The following is a 21154-nucleotide window of genomic DNA, read 5'->3' as shown; positions in this document are numbered from 1 at the left end:
CTGCTAATGCTGTCCTCCAGGCAAATGACTGGCCTGATGTCCTGGAGCCAGCATAGTGGGGGTATTCCTGGAGAAGAGGCATGGATATGTTCACTCACACCTGTAGCAGATGCTAGAATAGTCCTTTTGGCAGATGGCATTGGGGATTGCTTAATGGGTCTGGATCATGAGAAAAATGCTTCTTTTCCAAGGAACTCCTCTCAATTGGTGCCCTGCATCAGGCCAGGGGCTGGGGCAGGCTCTATTTTCCCTCCCTTTTGTTCACTGTTTCCAGTACACAACTGGGAAGTGACTGTGCAGAGCCGTAAGAGTCCTCTAGGCAGGACTCCGGCACAAAGGCACGCTGTAGCAGCAGCTGTAAATGCATCTTGCAGACTGCTCGTGAACGTATGCATCCAGTATCAGAAGTATCCTTGTACTCTATTCAATTAGTAGTTCCCACCACCATTAACAGCAAATATATCTACTTAGGTCATCCTCCTCAGTCCTGGCCTAACCCTTGTGACACTCAGTGTTGGGGGTGGTCACACAATGTGTCACCCTCTTAGCATCATTGAGCTCCTGGTTAAAAGTGCTAATGAAGAGAGGCTCAAGTCTGCCTCTGTAAGACTGTGCCCAAAGGGAAATGTGGAGTGTGTTTAGCAAACTGGAGAGATCAGATCAGGTGAAGCTGAAGTCAGCAGTGTGAGGAGCTCCAGCTTCAGTGAACAGAAATGATACAAGGGGTGATGCTAGAACAACAGTCTGAGCTGTTCTCCCTAAACCTGGCTTGCACTTGACCCTTTTTCCCCATGTTTGCAGCTAGTTACGGTGGCAGCAATAGGGTGGCCAGACAGAGCAGCTCGTACGGTGAGCACAGCATATGGCCAGGGCTCCCTCTCCCCACTGTAGGCAGGTTTCTAACAAATGTGTTTCGGGTCGATGGCTCTGCTCGGTGTTTCCTAACTCACCTCTTTGTTTGTCCTCCCCTGCAGTCCTGATCGATGGGGTGGAGTGGAACGATGTCAAGTTCTTTCAGCTGGCAGCGCAGTGGTCCTCTCATGTCAAGCACTTTCCCATCTGCATATTTGGACACTCCAAATCTAACTTCTAGCCGTGCTCGGCGGAGGGACCTTCTGTCCGTCCCGGAGACTGCACACCAGGAGCCAGGAAATGCGTGCCAACTCTGACTTGCATTGCTCTGCCCTCTCTCCTGCAGAATTACTTACAGATGTGCTTGGATTACTTTTGAATTACTTTTTTCTATTAACTCTTAAGTTTACTACAAGGGAAGGAAACCCCTTTAAACAAAGGCAAAAAAAAAAACAGTCTTAAATATAGATGTGCTGACAACATAAAGTTGTGGGGGAGTCGGCAGGAGCAGGCAGCCTGCCCAAGAACACCTACCACTTATGAGCAGATAGCTGAATAACTGCACTGCTTATTAACCTGAGACCTCATTGGTGTGTGTGGGCTGGGGGAGCCGTGGATCCGCTTGAATGGGTTTTTGTGAAAGGTCACACGCATTACAGTGTGTCTAGCCCCCTCCCTCTGTATTCCTAGGAAGAAAAAAAGATGGCCAGTCTTTCTTTCTACTGCCAAAGGACGAGAGATCAGTGAGTCTGGAGGGAGTTCAGCTGTCTGGTTTGAAAAACAAACCGACTGCATAGCTAGGGAGGTCAGGAGAGGAGATCCCCCTTCAGTGCAAGGAGTGGGTCTGTCATGAAGGCAGGCAGGTGTTTGTGCTGAGGTGAGGCCTGAGGAGGTTGGGCAGGAACAGAAATTAGGAAACACTAGATGTAAGAAACTGCAGTGTCCCAGGTCTGTGACAATGACCAAACCGAGCCAGTCACAATGTCCCTGCAGCTGGCTGTGCTGCTGGAGGACACCACGTCAGTGGGGTCGCTGCTATTTACATACTCGCACCGATTATTTACCTGTCAATAAAACCTCATCCAGCCTCTAAAGGGAAAGGATTTTTTTTTAATAGCTGCAGACTTTTTTTTAACACTTCCTTAAAAGAAAAAGTTTTAAGTTGCCAAAAAAAAAGAAAAGAAACCCAGGAAGATGAGCCGTTGTCTATGAAATGATGCATCACTGTAGTGACTGGACTCGGAGCCAGCTAGGCGCCCTCCACGTCCAGCTGCCTTCCCATCCATCTGTCAAACTGCACGTGTGAGATAGCGTGGGCTGCTTTCTCTGCTCTGCCTTTGTCCTGCCCTGACCGCGCTGTGCTCTAGCGAGCCTGCTGCCGTCTCCCTTGTGCACCTCCCCAGTTTGTGTGCAGTGGCTTCAGAGCCGCTGCAGAAGTGTAATTTCACCATGCCCTCTTTGTCCCTGTGAGGACAGGTCCTAGGTGATTAAAGAACTGTAACAAAAATAGAGGGTGCTAAGGGCACGTGGCCTCCTGCGGGCCTGGTCTGTAGATGGAATTTGTCCTTGCCTTCTCATTTCTGAATATTCCTTCCCATGGGCATTTCTCCATGGGTCACATCCTTTCCCTGGCAGAGCATTGCCTGTGGGTTGGGGCTTTGCTATGGTTTCAGTCCCAAACTGCAGTGGAGGTATAGCTTGGACATGAAAGAGGATGAAGCCAGCTGGGTTCTCTGTCTGCCTCAGGCAGCAAGACATCCTGAGAGCTGGAGGAGCAAGACTTTTGGGTGTCTTCCACCCAAGTTCAGATTGACTTTTTGGGTCTCACCCTTATGGGCAGGCCAGGCTCCACAAGCATTTCTTGAAGGCCCTTCCAGAGGGGCAGTGATGATTCTGAGCTTTTTCCAACATCTACTGGTCAGTAAATTCTTTGTCTAATCTTTACCCTTGAGTTTTTTAAAGGTTGGAGAATCTGCTTTGTGCTCTGTGGTGTGTCCTGGTCTGCAGAGGGGTTACCCAGCTTATTCTAGGCGGGGAGCTGATGGTGTGCTCTGTTAGGCATCCTCCTGCTAAAGAGAAGAGAGGTTGTTAGGCAAGAGGGTAGTCCCTGCTGGATCTGGTGTCTGTTGCAGCTAACATTGTGGGCTGCTCTGCAGACTGTTCATGAAACCCTTTCCAAGAACAAATGCAGCTTGCTTGGCTGGGAACTGGGTATTCCCTTCAAATCACACATGGGAAGATGTTGTGGTCCAGTGCACAGTAACATGCTACTGGGCAGGCCCTGTCACTTTAATTGCAATATTCCCTGTCTTCCCACAGTCCCGGGGGCAGGTCTGCATCCTGTCCGCTAGCGCTTGGCCGTGGCGAAGGCTCGACTCTCGTTTGAATGTAGGTATGTCTGTTGGTTCAAGCGTTTCAAGTTGACCTGAACTGGTCTGATGCTCCAGGATTGTATAGCGTTGCCTAGCAGCAATAGCGTGGGAGCCCATGTATAAGCACATCACTTTTTTTTTTTAACTGAGGCTGTTGCATCAAAAAGCTTTTTTAAAGGAAATTAGTCAGTGTGATTTTTTTTTTTCTTGAGTCTCACACTTGTGTGAGGAGAGCGATTGGGCTCGGTTCCAGCAGCAGGAACCGCACGCAGCCCAGGGTGCCGGCGCGCGGTATCGCCGCGGAGGTGGGGTGAACTGACCGACTGCAATAACTTTGTTTACTGGGGGGCGGGAGGGCAGGGGGAAACCATCACTGTGCTCCTCTTTGTATTTCAACCTACTGTAGAGAAACAAACGGTAGCTAGTACAGGATTTCCAGGGTCCTGCTCATCAAGTACATGTTGCCCTGCTCTATTCTGTATGTACGTGTGTGTGCGTATGTGTGAGAGAAAAACACTCCGACTTGTTGCATTTCACGTTCGTTTATGTTTTGCTCTAATTTTATACAAGTGAACTCACCGGGAAACTCTTTGCACCTGAGGGCTTGCCTCTCTGTGGGGTTTCTCTCCTGCGGGGAGCTGCCTTCGCTCTGAAATGAGGCGCTCGTTCTTGCAAGGAAGCTTCCTGGTTTCTCAGCCTTGTGCTCCCGCGTCTGCCGGGGCCAGCTGGGCCTGGCCCCCGTCAGCCCTGGAGCCAAGGGTTGGCAGGTGAGTTTGGTGCTGCTCTGATCAGGGTGTGTTGTGCTGCTGTCATTTCTCTTGTACCATATGGAGCCGTTTTCTGCAGCTGTTTCTTTCCCTGACTGGAGAGGAAACAGGTCGCTATCTCTAAAGCAAACAAATGTCAAAGTGAACAAGTGGTTCAGACAGGTTTGGGAAGGGGTTTTGCACCCGGTGAGCAGCTGAGCTCAGGGCTCCCACAAGGCGCTCTCCCACCTTCTCCCAGCGAGAGCTGCCAGGGCAGCACTGGGATCGAGCCGGCAGAGGTGTGCCAGCACGGCGGGGTGAGGTGGCTGCTTGGGAGCTGATGATACAGGAAGATGGCTTGAAGCAGGGACTGGCACAGCTCACGTTCGACTCTTTTGGCACAGCAAGTGCAACTTGAACAAAGAAACGCAGAGGTGTTATCTTGCAGGCCTGTGTCAGATGGGGCCTGCTTTGAGTGAAAGCCCGCCTGTCTGTCCAGCTCTGGGGCTGGGCTCTCCAGTGAAGGCGCAGCCCTGCCCCGCTCTCAGGCGTTGCTCTTCCCACTGCTCGCTCTCTTGAGGCGGTGCTGTGGAGGCAGCATCAGCAGGGCTCCCCGTCCCTTCTGGGCTGCTGTTCGCTGCTCTCCTGACTGTGGCTTCTCAAAGCAGCTGGTGTCTTTTGCAGTTTCTCTTAGGAAACTGGTCCACACCTTGCTCAGAGGTGAGGTCTCAGGAGAGAGCTTGTTGCTGTGCTGGGCTGTGAAATACTGATCTAGTTTAACAGCTGGTGAGCAGACAAAAGATGGGAAGTTCTGGTGGCATCGTGTTGTGCCTTGAACACTTCCCTGGTTGGATTTTCCCAGAGTTAGAGGGTTGGCCTCTGCCTTGCCAATGGTCCATCACCTGCCGGCTCTTCTGCTGTGCTGGCCACTGCAGAGGGAACTCAGGCAGCTCTTTTAGCTCAGTGCTGCATTTGCAATCCAGTTATATTGTCACTGTTTATATCTCAGTGGTAACTGCAGGATCTCTCTTAGTTACCAGTGAGTTTGGGGAGAGCCACTGTCTCCTCGGCTGCGTTTTGCTGCTCTAATTAGCATGTGCTTGTTGCTTTATCCTGCAGAGCTCAGAAGGCAGGAGTGGGTGGCTGGGAGGTTTGCCTGGGCTGGCAGAGATGTACCCATGCGCTGACGGCTGAGAACCACGCTGACCCAGGTATAACCGGGATGTCGGCAAAGGCCCCGTTCTGCTTCCTAGCAGTAGTGGGATTTCAGCCACAGCTTGCCCAAGACAGCTCTGCCCGGTCTCTTCTCACCAGTTCCACATGTCTGAGGGAACGTTGGCTAGCCAGGGCCAAGGATGTTGTGCCTGGTGCTGTGATGTTTAAGAAGAAAATCAAGGCAAGATGAAGCAGGGCCCATGGCCACCTTTTGTCATTTGACCTGCCAAGGGTGCCTGTGTCTGGGGTGTATGAACCCTGGGGTTGGGGCACTCCTGCTCTGCAGTGATAAAGGGGATCCTGTTGTGTTTTTTCTTTTCTCTCCTTTTTCTTTTTCTTTCTTTTTTTTTTTTTTTTTTTTTTTCTGAAGCTAGGCTGGGTGCACTGCCTCTGTTGCCTGGGTCTCGATTCAGTGGTCTTGATCTCAGCAGATAGCTGTGTGGTGACTCATTTCAGTGTGGCATTCCCTCTGGGCTTACTTGGCAGAGAGAGGGCCAGAAATGTGCAGCAGCATCTCCCAGACGTTTCCTGGAGACTCTTCAAGCAGGGTTTTCCCAGAAGTTGGGAGATGCTCCTGGCAGGGCCAACTCTTGCAGGGCAATTCAGTTGCTTGGGACAGGCTGAAGAAGAGGACACACCACACTTGGAAACCAGTGACCCACTGCTTTCCTTAAGGAAGACTGTTGTTATGGAGCTGCGTCCAGTCAGCTGCAGCTTTGCAACTCGACTGGTGGGTTGCCAGAGCGCTGCCTGCCCGGTCGTATATGTGGCAGAGCTGTGGGGAAGCGCCTCGCTAGCGTGGGCGCAGTGTGTGCCAGGGGTTGCGTGTGAGCCTTGTCCGGACCACGGCATATGAAGGGACGTTACCACTTTGTAGATTCCTCAGTTGTCCATCTGTTTCATTGTTGTATTGTTTGGGTTCTAGTTTTTTTTTTATGAAGACAGATTAAATGTAAATAGCCTTTTTTTGGAACAAACTGCAACGTGCTCGACCTCGTCAACTATTTTATGGTACTAATGCAACACTAATAAAACTGGACGTGAAAGCACATACCCGTCCCTTGAGTCGTCTCTCAGCAGGAGTTGTTCTGGCATGACGGGGAGGGGGTTGTCTCCCTTAGGAAATGCTCCTGCTCCTGGAAGGCATTGACAGCAACCAGTCCTTAAGGTGGCCAAGCAGAAGGATGTATGTGAGCAGGAAGAGCCTGCAAGGTGCTGAGATGGGGCAGTTCGGCTCTGTGCTGTGTTAAGGCATCACAGCTCAGGTTAATCCCATCCCTCTGTACAGATGGCTGTGCCCTGAGGGCATTTTCCCACCACCAGGAATGTGGAGATGCAGCCTTGCAACTCCATCTCTGTCCTTCCTGCAGGCTCGTAAGAGCAGGACTCACCTTAATGCAAGGTGTTAAAGTCCCCTGGTCACTCAGTTGTTGTTCTCCGTCTCTGGCATGGGAGGGAAGGTGGGAGACGGGAGCTGGGCTCCTGGGCAGGGGCCAAGCATGGCACACGAGCTCAACGTGGGTTGCTAGCTGCACTGGTGATGGGCAAAGCCCTGCTCGTGCCATAGTGCCACTGTTCAGGGGCTGTGTGGCAGGTAAGGAGTGACCAGATGAGCAATGCCCATGTGCCCATTGCAACACTTTGTGGTGTCTTGGGCCAGTGTGTTGTAAAGGGAGCATTATGGGATCTGGGAACAGGACTGGCATGCTTTGCTCAGCATCTTCTCAACAGAGCTCCAAGGAAGAGGAATGAAAGCGGAGCTTGGCTTAGAGCACCCCTTCTGGACAGAGTTTCTTGGCTTCTGGAAGGGAGCAGGCTCCTGTGCCCCAAGCTCCTTGCAGGCAGCAGGTCTCAGCCCCTGAGGGGGCCTCATCTCCAGGAAGCAGCTGCAATCTTGTTTTGAGCTGGCCTGTGTCACTTCCTCACACCTAGCTCCACAGCACGGTTTTCAGGGGGGGATCCTAGGTGGTATGTAGCTGGCTGCCCAGCAGAACTGGTGCATTGGCACATCCGCTTTGGTGCTGCCATTTCTGGGAAATTTTATAGGAAATGGGCACATGGCTGCAGCCCCCGGGGCCCTGCCTGTTGCAGGTGGCGGCAGTCATGCCAAGGCAGCACTGCCTGCGTCCACGTGCTCCCCTGGGCAAGGGAGGAGGGCTGGCCAGGGCGAGGGGTTCCTGGCATGCGGACAGGCTGCTTCTGAGGCAGCTTTCAATGGATGCCCCAGCTTCTCTGTATCGGCCAGCCAAATTTGCCTCTGGGGCTTGCAGGTGTCCTGCATCCCTTCCTTTGCTGGAGGATGGGACGTGAGGGTCTCCCAGCAGCATCCCAGTGGTTATCTGTCCAGATGGCAAAGATGGTCTTGCTGGTACAGATACAGCAATGAGGGCCAAAGCACTGGCAAGAGAGGGCAAACACTGCAGAGCAGCTGGGGGAAAGGTGAGTGGGTCCAGGCTGTACTTTGGGTGCATATTTTTGGCACAGGTTCATCTGTAAACTGGCACATGGAGGAGGCTCGTCCTGACCTTTATCCAGCAGGCCTGGCCCACCTCGTTGTGCCCAGCTCGCTGCTCGCCCGCCTGCATGCACGAAGGCCCGTGAAGCCCCAGCCCCTGCGAGGCATTGGCATGTCCCAGCCACTGCCTCACAGTTCAAGCTGACAGATATTTCTCCTTCCTTCTTCGCTTTGGTTTTATCTCTTCCCAGTTAATCCTCCCTGATTATACCCAGCCGATGCTTGGGACTGCCTGTGGCCCGGCAGTTCGGAGCAGGAGAGGGCTGCGACAGCAGTAGACGGTGCGTTTCTAGAAATAGCCTGCATTAGTGCCAGCCTGGCTGCTTGCAGGGTGGTGGGTACGGGAAAGGGGGAGGCGGTGGTGATTCAGCTTCACCAGCGCAGCTGGAGCTGCGTCCAGTTCCTGCTCGTGCATCCCAGTGGAGGAGATACAGCCCTGTGAGCTACAGTAGGGGCTCCTGGCACTGCTCTGGGGGGGGGGGGGGGTGGAGTGGGGGTTTACCTGCCCTCCCAACTGCAGAAGGAAACCCCCCCCCCCTCTGGAGGAAAGTAGACCTTGCAAGGCAAACCTGCAGCGTGGCTGAAATGTGAATGTTTCCCAAGACCGCTGTGGAAGCGGTTTAAGGATGACACAGTGTGTGGCCAGGAAGGCAGGCTGAAGCTTTCCGAGTGCGAAAGTCATGTTGGGGTAGCCACAGGTGGCTGTAACGTAGCACCAGTCATGCTAGGCTTCAATGCGGCAGAGGACATCAAGCTTCCCCTTCCAGGCACAGGACAGTGTCGTGAATCCAACCAGCCTGGGCAAACACCTTTGAAGGAGCAGGATGGATTTCGGCCACCTAAACCTACGGAGCTTTCCTGCCAAAACACTCAGAAACCATTCTCAGACGACTGAGTTTGCTACAGGAGGAGCTGGCGGCACATACTGGATTGGGATTTTGGTGGTGGGAGATGGGACGTTGCAAGAGCCTTTCCAGGCTGCAGCTGCAGGAGCCAGCTCCCCTCCTTTCCAGTTGCACAACACCCCAGTGACGACCATAGGTATTGCTCAATGTGGAAGAGGAACAGCAGGGAAGTTCTGACATGTTTTTGTTGCTATCGTTTAAAAAACAATTTAGCGTCTGGGAAGAGCAGTCAACACCATGTGAGCGGTCACTTCTTTGTATGCAACTACCAAGTGCCCCATGATGCGATTTGTAAATATTTATTCTGGATAATTTTTCTGTGTCCTACTGTATTATTTTCCGCTCTGCAGAGAGGCTGCAGGAACAGCCTGGGGACGACCAGTCCTCGCGCCCAGCACACGCGGGTCCCGTGATGTCCCCAAAGGCCGAGTTGCTCGTGTTCGGCTCCCACGGGGCCAGCTCAGGAGAGGCGGAAATACCGCAGTGGCACAAGAGGACCCGTGGCACGCTGAACTAACCCTTAGCTGAGTGATCCGCAGCCCCAGGAACGCTCTCCTCTCTCAGCAGCAGTCCTTGCCTGGGTTGGAAATACAAATTCAAAACGGCCTACTGGAGTCATAGGGTTTTTAACATAAAAAGGAGAATTTTAGCAAAAAAAAAATCATTCTTTTTTTTTTAAGACGTATTTTGGCAAGTGTTAAAACTTTCGGTAGTCTTCTGCGGCTGTTTGGGGACCTCGTAAAAACCGGGGGTGAGGGTGCGGGTGGTTGCCACACAGCCCCGGTGAAACGTGCGACCGCGTGCGTGGTTAACTGCTGGTGCCAGGGCGCTTTTGGGCCGCCGCCGGCCGGGCTGTCGGGGCGCGGGTTCTGGGCACCCCCCCGCGCGCGGCGTGCCGGGGTGAGCAGAGCCCCCGAGGGCGGTGCGTGGGCGCACGCGCAGGGCGCGCGGGTGTGCAAGCAGGGCGGTGCGAGGGGAGCTGCGAGTACAGGCGGGGTGTGTGTGAGAGGAGGGCCACAAGGACAGGCGGGGTGTGTGAAGACAGGCAGTGCGTGTGTGAGGAGGGCCATAAGGACAGGCACTGCACGTGTGTGAGGACAGGTGGTGTGTGTGGGAGGAGGCCCGCAAGGACGGCCAGTGTGTGTGAGAGGGAACACAGGCAGTACGTGTGCGCGCGAGGAGGCCTGCGAGGACGGGTGGTGCATGTGTGTGAGGACAGGCAGTGTGCGTGTGAGGAGGCCTGCGACAGGTGGTGAGGGTGTGTGAGGACAGGCGGTGCACGTGCGAGCAGGCCTGAGAGGACAGGCGGTGCACGTGTGTGAGGACAGGCGGTGTGTGTGCGCGTGTGTGAGGACAGGCGGTGCATGTGTGCACGTAAGGACATGCAGCAAGCATGCGAGGAGGCCCACAAGGACAGGCGCTGCGCGCGCGTGAGGACAGGTGGTGTGTGTGTGAGGAGGCCCGCGAGGACAGGCGGTGCACGTGTGTGAGGACAAGTGGTGTGCGAGAACAGGTGGTGCGTGTGCGTGTGTGAGGACAGGTGGTGTGCGAGGACAGGTGGTGCGTATGCAGGTGCGAAGACAGGCGGTGTGCGAGGAGAGGCGGTGTGCAAGGACAGGCAGTGCGTGTGCGCGTGTGAGGACAGGTGGTGTGTGTGCGAGGAGGCCCGCGAGGACAGGTGGTGCATGTGTGTGAGGACAAGTGGTGTGCGAGAACAGGCGGTGCGTGTGCGAGGACAGGCGGTGTGCGAGGACAGGCAGTGCGTGTGCGCGTGTGAGGACATGCGGTGTGCGAGGACAGGTGGTGTGTGTGCGCGTGTGAGGACAGGCCGCGCGCGTGTGCGCGTGTGAGTGCGCGCCAGGGCCGGGGGCTGCGTGCAGGCCCGACGCCGCCGCCGCCGCCGCCGCCGCCGCCGCCGCCGGAGGAGGCCGCCCGGCGCTGCTGGTGCCGCCGGCGGCGGGCGGGCGCGGCGCTCGCCGCCGTCACATGGTGCGGGCTGCGCGGCGGGGCCCGCTCCCGCCCGCTCCTTTGCCTGCCGCCGCCGCCGGGCCGCGCCGGGCCCGCGCCGCCGCCGCCCCGCCCTCCGCCGCCGCCCTCCCCTCGGCGCCGGGCGGCAGCCGGCGCGGCCCCTTTAATTCCCTCGCTCCCCTCCCCCGCCCGGCCGCTCCAGCCTCCATTTTCCAGCGGATCCGGCACCTGGAGGCGGCGGCGGCGGGAGCGGCCCGCGCCCCGCACCCGGCCCCGTCCCGGGCATGGCCGCCAACATGTACCGGGTCGGAGGTAAGCGGCCCGCCGGGACCCCGGCGCGGCCCGGCCCAGCCCGGCCCGGCGCGGCGGCGCCTCCCCGCGTGCGAGCGGCGCGTCAGGGGCCGCGGCGGCGGGGCAGGCCCGGCCCGGCCCGGGCGGGGCGGCGGCGCGGGCGGGCGGGGAGCGGGGCGCGCTGGGCTGGGGCTGGGCCGCGGGGAGCGTCCCGGTGGGGGGCAGCGTGGGGCGGGCCGTGGGGCGCCTTGGGGCGGGCAGGGCTGTGGGTCGGGGCTCTGGGGCCCGTTGGGGTGGACAGAGTTGTGGGGTGGGTTTGGGATGGGCTGTGGGGCAGCGTGTGGTGGAGTTGGGATGGGATGCGGGGTGTGGGGCGGTGTGGGGCTGGGCTCTGGGGCAGGTTTGGGCTGTGTTGCGGTGTGGGGCTGGGCTCTGGGAAGGGTCTGGGCTGTGCTGGGGTGTATTGCGGTGTGGGGCTGGGCTGTGGGGCAGGTCTGGGCTGTGTTGGGGTGTGGGGCAGTGTGGGTATGGGCTGTGGGGCAGGTCTGGGCTGTGTTGGGGTGTGGGGTGGTGTGGGTATGGGCTGTGGGGCAGGTCTGGGCTGTGTTGGGATGTGGGGTGGTGTGGGTATGGGCTGTGGGGCAGGTCTGGGCTGTGTTGGGATGTGGGGTGGTGTGGGTATGGGCTGTGGGGCAGGTCTGGGCTGTGTTGGGATGTGGGGTGGTGTGGGTATGGGCTGTGGGGCAGGTCTGGGCTGTGTTGGGATGTGGGGTGGTGTGGGTATGGGCTGTGGGGCAGGTCTGGGCTGTGTTGGAGTGTGGGGCTGGGCTCTGGGGCAGGTCTGGGCTGTGTTGGGGTGGGGGGATAGGCTCCGGGGAGGTCTGGGCTGTGCTCTGGTGTGAGGCCTTGTGGGTATGGGCTGTGGGGCAGGTCTGGGCTGTGTTGGGGTGTGGGGTGGTGTGGGGCTGGGCTCCGGGGGAGGTTTGGGTGGGCTGTGGGGTGGCTTTGGCAGGAGTTGTTTGGGGGAGGGAGGCTGTTGGGCCATGAGGCCCCAGGGATTTCTCACTGGGGTAGGGATGTAAGGCAGGTTTGGGCTTTGGGGCTGGAGTGGGGGAAGTTTGGGGAGACATTAGGCGAGTGGGAAGGCCGGCATGTGGGGGGTGTGGGTGGCTCTGGGGTGGGGCAGGCTGAAGAGGAGGTAGGTGGGTGCAGGACTGTTGGAAGAGGGTGTGTGGAGTGGGGGTGGGTTTGGGCTGGAGGTGTGGGTGGCTCTGGGGTGGGGCAGGCTGAAGAGGAGGTAGGTGGGTGCAGGACTGTTGGAAGAGGGTGTGTGGAGTGGGGGTGGGTTTGGGCTGGAGGTGTGGGGAAGGGGAGAGGACAGGAAGGTGGGGTCAGGTATGATGAGCATGTGGGATGCACACAGTGAGTTGTGTGGGCTGCAGCCTTGTGGGAGGGCTAGGGGGATCTGGGTGGGATTAAATGGTGAGAAGCACTGCTGTGGGGGTGGTTTGGGGAGGCTTTGAGTGGGCAGCGAGGCTTGGAGCTCACCTGTGAGGCAAGGGTGGATGTGAAGTGGTGTGTTTGGGGAGATGGTGTGTTTGGCCTTGTGCAAGGTACAGGGTGTGGAGCAGAGGTGGGGACACATCTGGGAGGGCTGGAGATGGAGAAGAGCCCTCCTGGGCTATATGAGGTTGAGGACAACAGGGGGCCTGCTTGGCACGTGTGAGGGAGTTGGGGAGTTTGGACAGAGACAAGTAGAGGGCAGATTTGGGATGAGGACATGGGCTGGAGGGGGTGGATTGGTGGGGCTAGAGCAACCTGTAAGAGCAAGGCTGGAGGCCGTGGGGAAGCAGAGTTAGATTGGGTTTGGGGCTGATGAAGGGTTGAATGACTGTTCATACTAGGGTCATGAAGTTGTAAGGGTGGGGACATACGGGGAGTTGCTGGGATAAGAACGAGTGTAATGATAAGCAGAGACTACTGGTAGGACCAGGGCAGTCACATGAAGCAAGTCCTGCTGATCTTGGCCTTCTATCCGTGCTGTTTTATTGTATGCTTTCCCATTAGTCTTCTGTTCAGAGCCTTGCACTCCTGTCTGATTGTCCTTTGTTTAAATTCATGTGAAGAGAAAGGAGAGGCAACGGGGTTTGGGATTGAATTTTATGGAATATAAACACGGAGGGTGGTCTGGAATGAATTTATGTTCAGCCATTTTCCTTCATAAAAGCTGTTCTGTGGAACTTCCTTGTTCCCTGGACCATAGGATGTAAGGGAAGATATTTCTGTGGGGCTTCCTCCCTTTCAAAGTACCCCATTCTTTTGGAGTTCTGTAGAAATAGAGTGAAGTAAACAAGGGGAAAATATAGTGAAGGTGGCCAAGCCATCCTGTCTGGCTGCTCTCCATCAACAACTACTTTTGGTTCTTTCTACTTTTCTGGCCTACCCTTACTTCGCACTCTGGAAAAATGTCATGTCTGTTGTTACATTCACGCTTTTTTTTTCCTGGGTGCACTTGGTTTCATAAAGGGGTAAGGTGTGCATCTTAGCTGTCCCAGCTTTGTTTCTTGGGTTGCTACAAGCTGGTTGTGTGTGTGTACACCTTTTTTTTTGGTTAGAAATGTTGAGAGCAGAAAAACGAAAAGCAAAATGTACTGTAGGAGATTACAACTCTGTTCCTGGTGTGATTTGTAAAGGGAATTGTTTCTGGGAATCTTCACTTAATGTTTAAGATTACAGGTATTAGGCTTGCATTGAATGTCATCTCCAGTATTTTGCATGACAAAGCCTGGATTGTGCTCCCCATAAAATCATGCAGGTGGGAAGGGACCTCTGGAAAGCCCTAGTCCAACCACCTGCTAAAAGCTATCCAGTTAGAGCAGGATGCTGGGGGCTGCATCCAGTTGAATTTCTGGATATCTCCAAGGATAGCAATGCCCCTTCTTGTCTGGGCCCTCTTCCAATGTTTGACCACCCTCCTGGCAAGTTGTTTTCTTTATGCCTGGTTGGAATTTCTGGTTGGAACAGGTGCTTGTTGCCCCTCATTCCCATGAACCTCTGAGAAGAGCTTGGCTCTGCACTACATTGTAGATAGCAGTAACATCTGTCCTGCCTCAAAACCCATTTTTTTCCCCCCCAGGCTGAACAAACCTGTCTCTCAGCCTCTTATTTGTACATCCTGTGCTTCAGCCCCAACCATCTTGGTGGCCTCTACTGGACTTGCTCCAGTATGTCACTGTCCTTGTGCTGGGAAGCCCAAACTGGAACCAGTGCTCTAGATGGTCCCACAAGTGCTGAGCAGAGGGGCAGGATCTCTCTCCTAACTCTGCTGACTGCACTCTTGCTAATGCAGTCCAAGATGCCACCAACTTTGCTGCAAGGGTGCAATGCTGTCTCCCGGGCACCTTGTTTTCTGGTATTTTTCTACAAAGATGTTTTGTAGATGGCCAGTGCCATTGCAAGGAGGTAATCTGTCTCGAATCTAGGGCTTTGCATTTGCCTGTGTAAAACTTCCTGAGGTTCCTGTTAACATGTTTTTCTGGCTTGTTGAAACCCTCCTGAATAGCAGCCTTGCCCTGCAGCGCAGGAACTGTTCCTCCCAAGTCGGCAAACTTTCTGGGAGTGCAGTGTAGCCCCTACAAAGGTCGTTAATGAAAATACTGAACAAGATTTGCCCCAGTATTGATCTCTGAGGGATGCTGCTGACAGCCAGGAGAATGCTGTACTACTGATCATAAACCTTTGAGCCTGCGTGGTTCAGCCAATTTTCCACCCACCGTACTGTCCAGAGATCCAGTCTATATCTTGGCAATTTGGTTTTAAGTATGCTGTGCGAGATGAGCATGGGCCTTGTCACAGTGTATACCGCGTGCACTGCTCTCTTCTTATCCACAGAGCCGGTCTTTTCATCACAGAGAGGAATCAGATTAGATTAGTTGGGCACAATTTGCTTTTGGTAAATCCCTTTTGGCTGTTCTCAGTCACTTTCTTGTCATTCATAAGCTTGGAAGTAAGTGTCCAGGATTTGCTCTGTAACCTTTCCAGGTGGAGGGCAATGCAACTGGCTGACAGCCAAAGTTACTGTCCTCTATTATTGCCCATATGGGTGAAGTCTTGAGTTGACAAATCACCAAGATCAACGTATGGATAGATGGAGCCATTTCTGTATGACAGCTCTGTTCTGTGTGAGCCGAAAGAGCTGGTAGTGCTGTATTGTTTCTGAACCCTGATGTTGGTGGCTCTCATTAATGACTGTGCACATTGAAATTCTGTGTGAACTCCAGGGCATGATTAAAACCTGAATGGGATTTGTGCATAGTCATTTCATATACTTCTCACTGGAAGACAAATGTTCAACAGACAGTCTGTTATTGTCCTTGTGGTTGCTGAATTGTGTATATGGACTCCAGATCTAGCAGCTGCCAAGAGCATCTTGTTCACTGTTGATCGATAATACTCCTCAAAGTGTGCTTTGATTTGGAATGGATAGTGATTACTTACAGCCTAGTCATGAAACTGTGTGAATTCTCATTTTCAGAAACAAATAGCTGGATTACACTTTTAATAAAGGCTTCTTTTAAGCATGTAGCTATCAACTCTATTCTGTAGGACATGGAGTATCTTACTCCCTCTTAATGTTGACATACCATTGCTCATTTATGGCGGAGCTTAGCAGCCTGCAGCATAGGGCCAAAATTGGCATGCAAGTCTTAACTCTGTGTTGTGTAGTAGAGCAGATGTTGAGGGAGTTGGGAGCTGCCGCTTGGATGGTTATAAGAGTCTGTGCAGAAATTGAGGGGGATAGCATCTAGTTGCTTGTAGAAAGAGGGTCTCCTGCTTCCTGGTGAACTCCTTCCTGGTACGCTTCTAATGGTGGGAGGAGGGGAGTTCAGTTGCTAATGCAGGTTGGACCCTCTTATATTTGTGTAGTTCATGGATGACCTGAAACCTTTCAGATGTATAGGGAAAAGGCCAGGATATCACCCTCCAAGATGAAGTATGAATCTTATTTCTTATCTGGAAGGAACTTTTGAAGTTATGTGCCTCTAATGTAGTAAAGTGAAGATTTTCTTAAGAGCTGTCATGCAGCTCTGAAATGACAGGTAGCATGATGAAGGTGGGCTGCTTTGCCTGGAAGGAGTCATTGTGGTTTGGTCTGCTGCTTTGTAGAGAGGCCTAGCTGTCTGCATGATCAAAGACCTTACAGGAATGTTGGATAAACACCAGATCTAAGAAACTTGGGATGTCTGAGCTGGGACTGAGAGCCTCTGATGAAAAAATGTGTGTGGGGGAAGAGATGCTCATTGTTTTGGTGAGTGCCAGCTTCCCCTTTCAGGAGAGCACTGTGTCACCTTCCTGGAAGAGAACAGGTCATCTCGGTATCAAGAGACTTTCCAACAGCTATTCTGTCTCTGCCTTCTCGGGGAGGGTTTAACTGTAGTATGACAAATACTTCTTTCTGTGGCTGTAATTGCTTGAGCCCAACTGCAGGTTTATTCTCCTGTGGCATTCCTTCAGTTGCAGTGAAACAAAAGCTTTTATTTATTTTTTTTTCTGTTGTACTGATTTGAGGAACTCCAAAATTCTTCCATCTTTCCTCCTCCTTACCTTTTGTTTTTCCTGGATTATTTTTAATCTGTTCCAGCTACCTGATCTGGCTTACTGTGGGGACTGTGTAAACAGCTGAATGGGCTCAGTGGGAGGGCTAGAAACAAGAGGATGGAGGAAAGAAAGGAAAGGAAGGATGGAGCCAACACTTTTTGCGGAGACAAATGTCAACTTATGCTTTTAGTTGAAAAGCTCTTTATATGTTTTTGAATTTTAAAAGTAATCCACTTGTGTAGGAGTGTATTAGGCTACAAAATTGGCACTGCTTTTGAGTCTGTAGTAGGTTTAAGGTGTATTTAAATTGTATTGGAAGTTTTGATCACAGGACTGTGAGGTCCCCCTGTGCTAGCTTTATCTAACGTGTAAAAAGTGAAACCATGACTACACAGTAGCTTTATTCCAGTGTCCTGGAGACTGTAGCTGCACAACTTAATTGGTATTGTTATTCAGACTAGCTAGATTAGAACTGGTGTTGGTGCCTGTCTGTGCTCAGTCATACTTCTGATTGCAACGTAGCCATCCCCAAAGTTTTCAACCATGGCAGCATGACATCAGTTCTCTATTATTATAAAGTGTTATTAATGCATCACTGAGGACCATGATTTGACCTGCCTCCATCCAATTACATACCATAGAGTGGAATCTAAACTCTTCTCATGGCTTGTGACTCCTAACATCTATATTACTGTCTGAGAGCTGCTAAGAGAGGACTGAATTTGTTCTCTTGACATCACAGTGATGTCAATAAGAATTTTCTGCGCTTTTTCTAGTGAAGAAGTGAAATACAGAGCTATTAAGAAGGCTTGCACCGGAGCGTGTTGATGAGTCCAAATCTGGAACATATTATTCATGTACTTTAACTACAAATGCATTTGTAGACCCTCTCCTATCGTCTGTCTTTATTATTGGTGTGTGTATACGTATCAGACTGCTGGAGGGGGTGATGGTAGTGCAGCTCCATCCAGTATACTGTTTGGTTCTGTATTCTTTATCAGAGGATGAATTGTATGGGTTTTTTTTTTCCTTTATTAATTTTTACCTGAAGTTGAGTGTTTGAAAGTAACTTGAGCTGAGACTGGATTTACTGGAGAAAGGGATTAAATAACTAGATAATAGAAATGAGGGAGTTTATTCTTGCTACTTACTAAGAGGTTTCTACAGTCATTGGTAGATATGTGCCTGCTTCTTGCTTATCACACTGCAGCAACAGCCAGCCATTGACTTTCTTCATCTTCCTCTTTCATTATTTCCCTTTACACAGGGATTTATATTCATTTATTTTAGAGTTTTCTCCTCCCTACCTCATATTGGACTGATATTGAAGCAGTTTGGTAGCTTTTGGTAGTTGAAGAAATATTGCATGGTCTGGAGTGTATCGTGAGCGTGCTTAGGAGTGTTTGGACGCTAGATACAGTGTACAGACTGTGTCAGTACACTCTATGTGTTTGTAGTAACTGTGGAGCTATTTGCAGTTCACAAAACGCGGTAAAAGCCCTCAACTTGCTTCTGCCAAAAGATGGAAGCCTGGTTCCTCCTCTCTTTGCGCCCAGCAAGGTGTCTCACCTCCTGCCTAGTCCAGTCTCTCTTGCCCCATCTGGACCAGACTGGTGACACCAGCCTGTTAGAAAATTAGCACAGCAGTACAGATAGTTTCCTGCTGGGTTGCTGAGTTCAAGCTGGTCTGTGGTGGTGTGCTGGAGGCTGGCAGGGACCGTGTGCAGGGCTGGGAACCCTTTCTCCCTGCGGGGGCTGTGGGCAGCAGTGGCCCCGGGGGCGGCTCTGCCTGCTAGTTGCCTCTTTGGCACCTTTGGAGTCCAGGCAGTTTTGTTTCACTTTTTTGCCATTCAGTGATGGTGAGTAAAAGACAACTTGATAAGAAAGTGTTGAACAAGGGACTTGTTTAGTAATTGGGAGACTCTTAAGCCTCTCTGTTTAAGCTGGTGAAACTTTTGAGTTGTGTGTGAATGTTAAAGAATTTTTGTTCCTTTCACTTGCATGGAGTGGTTTTCTCAACTAAAAACTTTGTTTAAACATCTTAGTTTTAAATAAATAGAGTACTTACACTCTTCTTGTACTACTCGGAAGAGATTAAGGTTGTTATTATTTTTATTTCAATTTTGTAAACTACTCGAGTAGTTTGGGGTGGCTTCAAAGTGTGGGTATGAATTATTGGAGGTACCTTGCTTTTGGTTTTGCACGTTTTTTTGACAACAAATAATCTAAGTAAATTTCACTTCCACGTCATTTGACAAGTTGTTACATTGTATCTTATTGCTTTGCTTTTTTTTTCCTCACTCCCCAAATAAGTAACTTCAGCAATCTTGCGTGAGTTTTCCCTGAAGGCTAGGTAATGGGAGTAGCTGGGAAAGATGCTTTTGTAGGAAGATATTACAGTTCTAGGTTTTCAGTATCTCTGAGTTCATCATTGTGCATGTAATACACAAAGAAGCCTTGCTTTAAAGCATTTTTTTTAAGTCCTATTTGATTCCTCTTCTTCTCTTTAACTTGTAAAGCCAAATTTGGTCTGTTGATCTGTATGTTGTTACAGAAGAAGCTCATTAGTTCTTGCTAATTATTTAATACATAAGAAAGCATTTTGGTAGGAGAAAAACATCAAGGAATTTTTTGCATAAAAGAAGAGTATTCAGAGCATTTTTGTAAAGGAACTTTGTTACACCACAGTTCAAAGGGAGTTGAACTCTTGTACTTAGATGAATAATTTAATTTATTCCTAATTGCAGATGGCAAATTTCTCATGTTTAGTTGGGTGTGTGGCACAGCTTTTTCTGGAGGTTAATACTTTGCGAGGTCCTCAGAATTGGTGTCAGATGTGCAAATGTGACAAAGTTTAAGCCTTGAAAAGAATAAGATTGCCAGAAATACTTACGTGTTTCACCAATTTTCTTTGAGCATGTAGTAAAGTCGAAGATGATTTTAAGGAAAAAAGTGTTTTGTTTCTTTAGTAGCTTCAGAAAATGCCATATTGCCTCCTTTGTGCCTCTCTCGTACTTCTCGTAAGCTAGTGTTTTTCAGGAAGATTTAGTCGATTGAATGCAATTTAATGCCTTAAGATGCATCAAAACCATTCATATGTCAGTGTGGAATACAGCCTGTGAGGAGAATAGCCTACACGCTTCTGATTTGCTCATAGTTTGCCTAACAAAAAAGCTTAAAATTGCTACTTGACTTCCATGATAAATTTTACTATTTACTCATGAACACTGAAGATTAGATTCAACTTAATCCTCTCCAAAGAGAGAAGGGTCCTCAAGCAGAGCTTTCTGGTTGGTATCTTGAGTGGTCTGCTGCCAGTGTGGGGACTTGTTCTTCACAGAGCTCTTCACGGGGATCTCCGTGGCTTGTGGGATGTGAGGGTGGGTAGTAACCTGTGAGGTGTGAAGACTTCTTTGATTTGTTCTTTGCACAATACTGAAAGGGAGAACTTAAGTCTTGAAGAGTGAAGTTTTCTTCGCTATCTTGTACAAATCTGAACATCTTTGGTACATCATTCCTAACTAAACCTGTATTTCTGTTTGCTGAAATAAGTGATGGGTATTTATAGGCAAAATGGATCACCTTTAAGGGCAGTTCCTATGATGTTTTTAGGTTGTACAGCCTAGCCCAGAAACAAGCATGCAAATGTTGTGATTTTCCAGTTCCTTTACTGTATTGCCTTTTGGAAGAGGGGAGTGATTTTGAGATAACTGCATTGACCGATGTCAAGTAAAAATTAACTTGTTTTAAAGTGAGTTTGTAAGCTGAGAAAAAATTTAGGCTTCTCCACACTTTCACATGTGTGTGACTTAAAAGAGTATAGTTTTTGTAGTACCTGTAACTTCCCAATTCTGGTTCTGTCTGTTGCCAGATCACCAAATGTGATCTGTATCAGCTGTGGCCTGTGGTAATGTTTCTGTTGAATTAACTAGAATACATCATGTGCAGCTTAGGGACTTTATGCTTTTGTGCGAGATGTAGGAGGACAGACGATACTTGACCAAGCATAAAGTTAGTGTAGTGTGAACAGATGATTCTCAATTTAGCATTGAGCTTGTCATTACAGAGTTAAGTTGTCAACATCTTCTGAGCAAATTTGAACCAGCCAAGTGAGACAATTTCTATACATGTTTCTTTTGGTTAGTGGTATCAATTTAAGCAGTGCCTGCTCTCAGACACTTGTTACTGTCCTCTCATTGCTTTCCTAGTTGGGCTGACGCAACCGAGCGTGGCTGCCCAGTGAAATGCACATCAGGGAATTGGTTTGGTTTGGAGATTATTATTTTTACCTGGATCACTTCCTAATCAGGTTTACCATGTGCATGCCTCCTTCCTTCCATCCAAAGAGAAGCTGTCACAACTTGAGGGGGTGCTATAAGAAGGTGGGGGATGAATCAGCTTCTGGCACTGCAGAACTATGGCAAGGGCTTATACACAATTGACGTGGTAAAGCCGTGGTGGTTTTGATCTGGCAGTAATGCCCCAAGTCCTGGACTCAGCATAGTCATACTGTGGCCTCGGCAGTTAATTTGTGTTAGCTAACTAAGTTGAACATACTTTCCAAAATAACAACTTTTTTTCTTTTTCCCTGTGGTTAAGGTTGATACTAGCTAAGAACCTTTGAAGTATACAGTTACCAATTTTGCAGCCTGTGCAAAACTTGCAGGGAACTTCAGGCTGGTTTCTTGTGAT

At 51.0% G+C, this 21154-nt stretch overlaps 2 protein-coding genes across 12 annotated transcripts in view; both read left to right on the top strand.

Moving 5' to 3' along the window:
• PACS2 (phosphofurin acidic cluster sorting protein 2) overlaps nt 1-6234 on the top strand; it is an 85227-nt gene extending 78993 nt beyond the window's left edge. For all 6 annotated transcript variants that reach the window (XM_062580974.1, XM_062580979.1, XM_062580978.1 and 3 more), the window contains one exon: nt 975-6234. In XM_062580974.1, coding sequence (XP_062436958.1) covers nt 975-1093 — 119 coding nt within the window. In that variant the 3' untranslated portion in view covers nt 1094-6234. The remainder of the gene's footprint in view (nt 1-974) is intronic.
• A 4543-nt stretch (nt 6235-10777) lies between these two features.
• Nucleotides 10778-21154, top strand: part of MTA1 (metastasis associated 1) — an 88589-nt gene continuing 78212 nt past the window's right edge. For all 6 annotated transcript variants that reach the window (XR_009959052.1, XR_009959053.1, XR_009959051.1 and 3 more), the window contains exon 1: nt 10778-10885. Coding sequence is in view for 3 of the 6 variants with exons in the window: in XM_062581000.1 (XP_062436984.1) it covers nt 10858-10885 (28 nt within the window). In the remaining 3 variants the exon portion in view is untranslated. The remainder of the gene's footprint in view (nt 10886-21154) is intronic.

Source organism: Rhea pennata, chromosome 8 (genome assembly GCF_028389875.1).
Source record: "Rhea pennata isolate bPtePen1 chromosome 8, bPtePen1.pri, whole genome shotgun sequence".
Taxonomy (NCBI): Eukaryota; Metazoa; Chordata; class Aves; order Rheiformes; family Rheidae; genus Rhea; species Rhea pennata.
The sequence above is the reverse complement of the archived record's forward strand: the minus strand, read 5'-3'. Positions and strand labels throughout refer to the sequence as shown.